Source organism: Xenopus laevis, chromosome 7L (genome assembly GCF_017654675.1).
Source record: "Xenopus laevis strain J_2021 chromosome 7L, Xenopus_laevis_v10.1, whole genome shotgun sequence".
NCBI classification, from domain to species: Eukaryota; Metazoa; Chordata; class Amphibia; order Anura; family Pipidae; genus Xenopus; species Xenopus laevis.
The window spans coordinates 114,943,063-114,950,776 of record NC_054383.1 but is presented as its reverse complement, the minus strand read 5'-3'; the positions used below and the strand labels follow the sequence as shown (position 1 = coordinate 114,950,776).

The 7,714-nt window shown below is 42.2% G+C and overlaps 1 protein-coding gene across 1 annotated transcript; it reads right to left on the bottom strand.

Annotated features, from left to right (window-relative positions):
- Positions 1-242: 242 nt before the first annotated feature.
- apoc1.L (apolipoprotein C-I L homeolog) lies at positions 243-5,024 on the bottom strand. The gene is made up of 4 exons (XM_018226325.2): positions 4,887-5,024; positions 2,846-2,926; positions 2,172-2,328; positions 243-446 (listed from the first exon to the last, which is right to left on the bottom strand). The coding sequence occupies exons 2-4, from the start codon at positions 2,898-2,900 to the stop codon at positions 389-391; spliced, it is 270 nt and encodes an 89-aa protein (XP_018081814.1). The 5' UTR covers positions 2,901-2,926; positions 4,887-5,024; the 3' UTR covers positions 243-388.
- Positions 5,025-7,714: the final 2,690 nt, after the last annotated feature.

Below are 7,714 nucleotides of genomic sequence, written 5' to 3'. Positions count from 1 at the left end.
ATCACTGCAGTGTTTTGTAAGAGACCATTACACTCATTTCAGTTAATATATTATTCTAGGGTATCTACTCATTCTTCATACAACGTACATAAATAGAGTAAGCTGTTACAGAACCATAACTCCCAGCATCCCCTTCCAAACCGACTACCAGAGGGATTCTGGTGGATTTTATTACTACAACAGCTGGTCTATATCTATAGCCTAAGCTCCATGCAAGGATTTAAGAACCATGCAAACCCAGGTAATAAATGTTAACTTTATTTGTTAATGGAGATCAGTGGGGATACGCCATTAGGCTGACATGACTGGAACAACATTACAAGGCACATTGGTGGTCAGAACATGAAGGTCTCTTGGGGTGGAATCTTGCTGGTCACGTCTAGGTGTATTAGTCAGAGCTGGACACCTTCTCCTTTATTTTCTTGAAAGTTTCAGAGAACCAGTTCCTGGCAGAAATAAAGAAAGATATTAAGCTTGTAAATGTTCTAGGACAGCTTGGTCTAATACACCAGGTAATTGAGTATGTTATGTATAAACAGATCTGAAATTCGCCTGCAGGTGCATAAATCTATTACTGGCATCCTTCCGACTCCACCTACTTTATGTAGTGCCTGCAGCCCATCTTCCATTAGCTATGATTCTACTACTTACATTTTGACTTCCACCACCCATCCCCTCTACTGTTTGCCATCCAACTACCAACACCCTCCCCTCTACTTCCTGCAGTCTGACTCCCACCACATTTACCTCTCTGCCTGCCATCCAGCTACCAACACCCTCACCTCTACTGCCTGACAATCAACTTCCAGCACCCTCACCTCTACTGCTTGCCGTCCAACTATCTACGCTTTCACCTTTACTGCCTGCCATCGAGCTACCTACGCGCTCACCTCAACTGCCTGCCAATCGACTTCCACCACCCTCACTCCTACTTCCTGCCATACAGCTACCAACAACCTCGCCACTACTACCTGACAATTGACTTCCCACCCTCACCTCTACTGCCTGCCATCCAGCTACCTACTTGCTCACCTCCACTACCTGACAATCGACTTCCACCACCCTCACCTCTGCTGCCTGCCATTCAGCTACCTACAGACTCACTTCTACTAACCTGACAATCGACTTCCCACCCTTACCTCTACTGCCTGCCATCCAGCTACCTACTCGCTCACCTCCACTACCTGCCAATCGACTTCCACCCCCCTCACCTCTACCCATTTAACTACCAACGCCCTTGCCACTACTGCCTGACAATCGACTTCCACCCCCTCACCTCTACTGTCTGCCTTTCAACTACCAATGCCTTTGCCACTACTACCTCACAATAGACTTCCCACAATCACGTCTACTGCCTTCAATTAAACTACCTACGCCCTCACATCTACTGCCTGCCTTCTAGCTACCTATGCCAGTACCTCTACTGCCTGCCAATCAGCTTCCACCACCCTCACCTCTACTGCCTGCCATCCAGGCCCAGACTGGCAATCTGTGGGTTCTGCAAATGCCACAGGGGCTGTTGTAAGATGCCATAGACACTCACTATTTAGTCGGCCGGTGGGGGGCTGTTTGGGCCACTGTGTGGCCTGTTGGGGCCTCTGGGTACCTGAAATGCCAGGGCCTATTTTGAGTCTCAGTCCAGACCTGCTGCCATCCAGCTACCAACACCCTCACCTCTACTGCCTGCCAATCAACTTACACCACCCTCACCTCTACTGCCTGCCATCCAGCTACCAACACCCTCACCTCTACTGCCTGCCAATCAACTTACACCACCCTCACCTCTACTGCCTGCCATACAGCTACCAACAACCTCACCTCTACTGCCTGGCATCCAACTACCAACGCCCGTACCGCTACTGCCTGCAATCTAATTCTAGCTTGAATTTTATGTTTGTGCAAGAAACCACCCAAAACACTCTTAAAGGTATTAACAGAATGCTAGCACCTTTACCAAAGGTACTTGTATTTCAAATTCAGTTGTATAACTGCTTGTAAGTCAAAATTCAGAATTTGTTTTTCAAAATCAAATTATTGTTTATCAGCATGAAGAAAAATGTGCTCCATTTGTGCATTATTTCCCCCAGTAGAATATAGAATATATCAGTAGTCACCACTGTCTGTTTAGAGAATGCCACTGAGCTAGAGGAGGTCAGGAAAAGATACTGTACCTTGTCTTAGTCATAGGCTCACTGTTGTGCAAATCCTTGAAAAAATCCTTGGTTTTTTCTCCCACTTTGGTTCCAAAATCTTTTATTGCAGTACCTGCAGTTTCAAGGTGATCCTTGATGGTCTTCGATTCTGCATCTGCTTCTGAAGGTTTGCATTCTAAAAAAGTAAAAAAAAAAAAAAAAAGCACTTATAAGGCAAACCTGAGCCAATGATTAGACAGATTCTAGTACAACACCCACTTTAGTAAGATGAATCAACCAATAGGCAGTCTGCTTTTTATTGGTTTAATGAATCATGAAAACAAACCTGATTGGTTGCTATGGATTACTGGACAGGGCTAAGCTGCCACTGTAACCCACATATATATAGTATCCCCTTTTTACTACAGACATCAAATTCCTGGTCATTGACAAAATGCAGCTGTCGGGGGCTTAGCTAAAGCAGATCCTGTGACTGCTGAGGGACCCAGGAGGTATAGGGTCCAGGGAGATACTGATAAGTAATGCAATATATTTTAATGAAAAATATCTTATTCCTGAAGTTTGGGAGAGGGCACCTAAACTAATTTTACTGTTGGACTTTTTAGTTGGGGTCAGTGACCACCACTTGAAAGTGGTTTATCTGTGTGTGGGGCCTTAGCTGTACATGACCAGTAATAACCTTTTAGACGTACCTGTTAATACGCAGAATGTAACCAGAATCACAGACAGTGCGAGAAGAAGCTTCATCTTTTCAGTGCAAAAAAGGGCACCTTCTGGAAGTAGATTGTGGGTAGAAACAAGAAAATAACTAGATAATAAACATATATAGAAATGAACAAACATTCCACTTATTACCCTTTAGGCAGTGCATAATAAGGCTATAGAATACCATGTGCCCATAATATTTCTCCTATAAAGGGGTCATTTTCCATGACCCTCAAACACAAGAGTACATTGGGGTGCAAAAGCCCTTGAGTGCTCACTTAAAAAGCAATTGCATCCAGGGTTTGGCTGTGCTCTGCACCTAGTGCTGGATTGGAAGTCAAGTGCTAGGTGCAGAGTGGTAGTAAATACAGTGGCCCGTTGCAGCCTGCACCTGCAATAATGGCAAACTTAGGGGACGGTAGAGGGCAGAGCTTACATACCTCCTCCTGCCCACCCCTCATGCAACATTGGGCTTCTACAGTCAGGTTTTAGGGTAGGAGAGACTGGCCATTTGCTTTATGTCCACAGTACCAAAGGTAGTTGGTGGAATAATGGTAGCTGTAGCCTAACAGCTAGAGGGCTCCTGACAGACATCCCTGATTTATGTAATTGTCTGCACTCATTTAAAGGAGAATTCAACCCTAAACTTGAAAAACCCCTACCTCCCCAGCAGGCCTGGACTGGGAGTCAAAATAGGCCCTGTCATTCCAAGTACACAGAGCCCCAAACAGCCTCCTACCAGCCCACTATATGGTAACTTTCTATGGAGCCGTACAGCAGCCCCTCTGGCATTTGCCAGAACCCACAGATTACCAGTCCGCACCTGCTCCCTACCCTACATAGACCCCCTCCCTCCTTCCCCAACCTAAATGTTACCCCGGGCAAATACCCCTAACGTTTAACTTACCCTCGGTGCAGATTCAGGCATCGGAGTTCATGGGTGCCATCTTCAGCCGATTCGGTAATCTTCGGAATTAGACCGGCATGTTGCCGCATGCGCAGTTGGAGCAATTTACTGTTTAGCGACAACTGCGCATGCGCCGAAGCGCATGTCTCATTCCGAAGATTAGCGAAGCTGCTGAAGATGGCGCCCGTGAACTCCGATGCCTAAATCTGCACCGAGGGGTAAATAAAACGTTAGGGACATTTGCCTGGGGTAACACTTAGGCTGGGGGAGGAGGAAGGGGGTCTATGTAGGGTAGGTGTTTTTTAAGTTTTGGGTTGAATTCTCCTTTAAGATGCTTGGCATTCTGCATTGCCATGGCCTCTTCTTCTTTTCTAGCGCCATTCTGCTGAGCCTTCTTCATCAAGACAAATAACTATAGTGCATCTGTGTGCCCAACAAGTAAGTATATGTAACTTGCAGGGGCGATCCTGGCACCTCCGCCGCCTGAGGCAGCAGCAGTTGCTGCTGTCCCCTCTCCCCCAGAAATTCGCTCTTAAAGTGCCAGAAGCAGCATTTTTGCTGCCCCTGGTACCTAGTGGGGCGCTGACGCCTGAGGTGACAGCCTCAACTCGCCTCATTGGCGATGCACCCCTGGTAACTTGTACATTTATTTTATATATATTTATGTATATTATTTATACATATAAACTAGGGATGCACCAAATGTACTATTTTAGGATTCAGCCAAATCCTTGTGGTTTGCCTGAATCCTAATCTGCATATTTAAATTAGGGAAAATAAGGGGGAAAGAGAATATTTTTAATTTCTTGTTCGTGTGACAAATAGTCCTGTAATTTTTTGGATTCGGATTCGATTTGGCCAGGCATTTGGATTTGTCTGAATCCGAATCCTGCTGAAAAAGGCTAAATTTTGCCCAAATCGAATTCTGGATTTGACGCATCCCTTATATAAGCTAGATACATTTTATTATACATAAATACACATATACACATACAGGATAGATTGTCCTATACAGTACATTATGCACATACACACAAATATATATATACACATTACATTCATTGTACCACACAATATATCATAAACAGGTGCATACACACGTGAATACATTATAGTGTTACCTTTAGAAAGCTCTGATGAGTCACTTTGTATCTCTCCTTACTGCAGACAAAACACTTCTGATCCTCTGACTGTATCCAAACATCCTCTTATGCCTCAAGGCTCCTCCAACCCACATCAGCCACACCCACTATCAGTGGGAAGCCCCGCCTACAGGGTGCATGTGATTGGGGATATCTAGCAGGGGCAAGGTCAGAATGTTGTAGCATGGGAGGGTATTTTAGGATTGAAAGGTCTTTGAGTAAAAAAATAGAGATTGGAACTGGGAATTATGTAAGAGAATTGCCTTTCAAAAACAGTTATCAAAGTGCCCTTTGTGCCATGGCCATTATGGTGTATACACGGTTCATAAATAAAGGCTGCCAACTGAGCGAATTAAATATTGCACATTTATATTGGGTTAAAAGGGGAAGCAAGCACTGGAGCTGAAAATTAAAGTGATTTTTCTAAATATGAGTAAATTGATATCTTGGTCGTTATGTTCAGTTACATATGTGCAAAGTCAGGTAAAAACCAGATGTTACAGGGCAAGTGTCTGTTCTTCTGAGTAATTCTGCCTTCTATATATATATATATATATATATATATATATATATATATATATATATATATATATGTGTGTTCAGATGTGCTTCTTGTTTTATAATAGGTCTGTAGAAAAATTACAAAATGTTTGGAATCAGCATTTGGAAGCCAAACGAGGAAAAATAGTGGAAAAGCCCCAAAATAAGGATACATGATACCATGATACAGTGATAAATGGCATAATTTCCTCCCCCATGATACTCAGTGTCACTGAAATACAGTATATTGATGGGAATTATTGTCAGTATACAAAAACAGGCTGATGCTGTAAGTGTAATAACTGCACAAGTCACACAGATAAATAATCAGGCACAATGTATGGGTTGATGGGTCACTTTTCTGCAATCATATTTTTTAAGTGACAAAAGTTTTGTTCAGATTTGCAGATCAGTTTTGGTAGCTTCTATACTGTGCAATACGGGAGTTTGTTTGTTCCCTGGGAAGCAAATTCAATTACCGCTAATAGGATTAAAAGATTAGTTATTTGATGCAATGAAATTTCTGAAAAAGGGGTGTTTGTTTTGTGGTTTTGCTTAATGGGAAATTTAGGTGTTGGGGGAAGTATAAAGAAGGAGAAAAAATGTCTATAAATGTTATTGGCAGGCTTGGACTATGCTGATGTAAGGGAAACTTATTCAGCTGTATGATTTTGTACATTCATGTAAATAAGAGAGGCCATGCTGGTGCTTTTTTGGTACAGCCAGTTATTTTCTTTTACTCAGGTGCCTGTGATATCTTGGCCGTATGGTTTTGATTGCATGGTCACCTACTTGTAGTTTGGGGATTTGGGGACTGGTTTGTAAAAAGTAAGGGGAAAGGGAAGAACATAAACGCAGAAATATATGTGCAGAACTTTATGAAAATAGCTGGAGGAAACCCAAGCAGACATTGGGGGAACATACAAACTCTTTAAAGATAGTGTGCTGCATAGAATCAATCTGCAGCCCCCCCCGAGGCAGCAATATAGAATGGAGTTATAAACGTACAGTTAAATATATACCTTAAAAGAGGTAGTTGTCTGACTTTTCCAGTTATAGCTTCCCTTGGAGGTCCAGATTTTGGTTGAGGGCCCCATTAGTCCACAACAAGGTCCACAACTTATTCGACTATATTTTAGAGAACATTAGGGACATGAGTTACGCCTGTACCCCAAATGTCAACTTAATTAACCTTCAAGGTGTATCTAGGAAGGCAAATATGCATTCTCAAGAAATCTCTATTTCTCTATTAGGCCTTTCTTCTCAGATGTTTTTTTAGGCCCCCCCAAGGCCAGCCCCATACTTTATGAACCACTGCTTTATTGAGTTAGGAAAAGAGCCTAGAACTTTTCCCAGAAATGTGTTCATCAATAGTCAAGTTACTGTATGCTGTAAATGAATCCCCTTCAATTCCCAAAAAGAACTTTAATTAACAGAACAAAGATATATAGAACCAAAATAGCTGAAAGGAAGAGAACAGAGGGGGTGATTAGCCGGATAATGCATAAGAGGAAGGAAGTGCCTGAGGGATGGTATTGAAGGTCATTACAGAGCAATAGTCTGAATACAGGGCCCTAGAAGGTGTTACTGGTTGAGTGATTAAAGCTTGAAGATTACAGGGGGCAGATCCTTGCCTTTGATATTTTAGTATGTTACAAAATTTGGCTGTGCAGTCACAGGCCTTAATATGTGGGGATTAGCTGGAGTTACCATAAAAGTTTAGCACTCCAAGCAATGTTTAGCATTCCAAAGGTTAGGCAGGTTAATTGGCTCCTGATAAAACTGACCCTAGTGTGTTTGATAATAAATGATAAACAATCTCAGTTCATGCTTTGGCTCTATAGAAATAATAAGGAATGTACTTATTGTTTTTATTATGTAATTACTATTTTTACATTGTCCTACACACTATATGCAGCTCTTTACTATGTTTCTTACTAGGGCTGCCTTCAGCAAGAACATTCAAGGGCTTGTTGGCCATATAAGTGTTACTTATGCTGTATTTGATTGATATCAAGGTTCTCTGTTCATGCCTGGTTAGGGTTAAAATGACCACAAGTTGATTTCAAGTTAATAGTTTATGTTAAAATGGCCAAAGCGTTATCTCCTATTGAATGCAGTGCTTGCTTGGGTTAAATTGTAAACCAATGGAAACTTCCCAACTGTTTTCTGGGAGTTGATCCAGTAAGGAGCCCCTATAGTAAAATATAAATCAAGCAGAAGTCACCAATAAATTCCATTGCCATATTATAGCATTTGTATATATT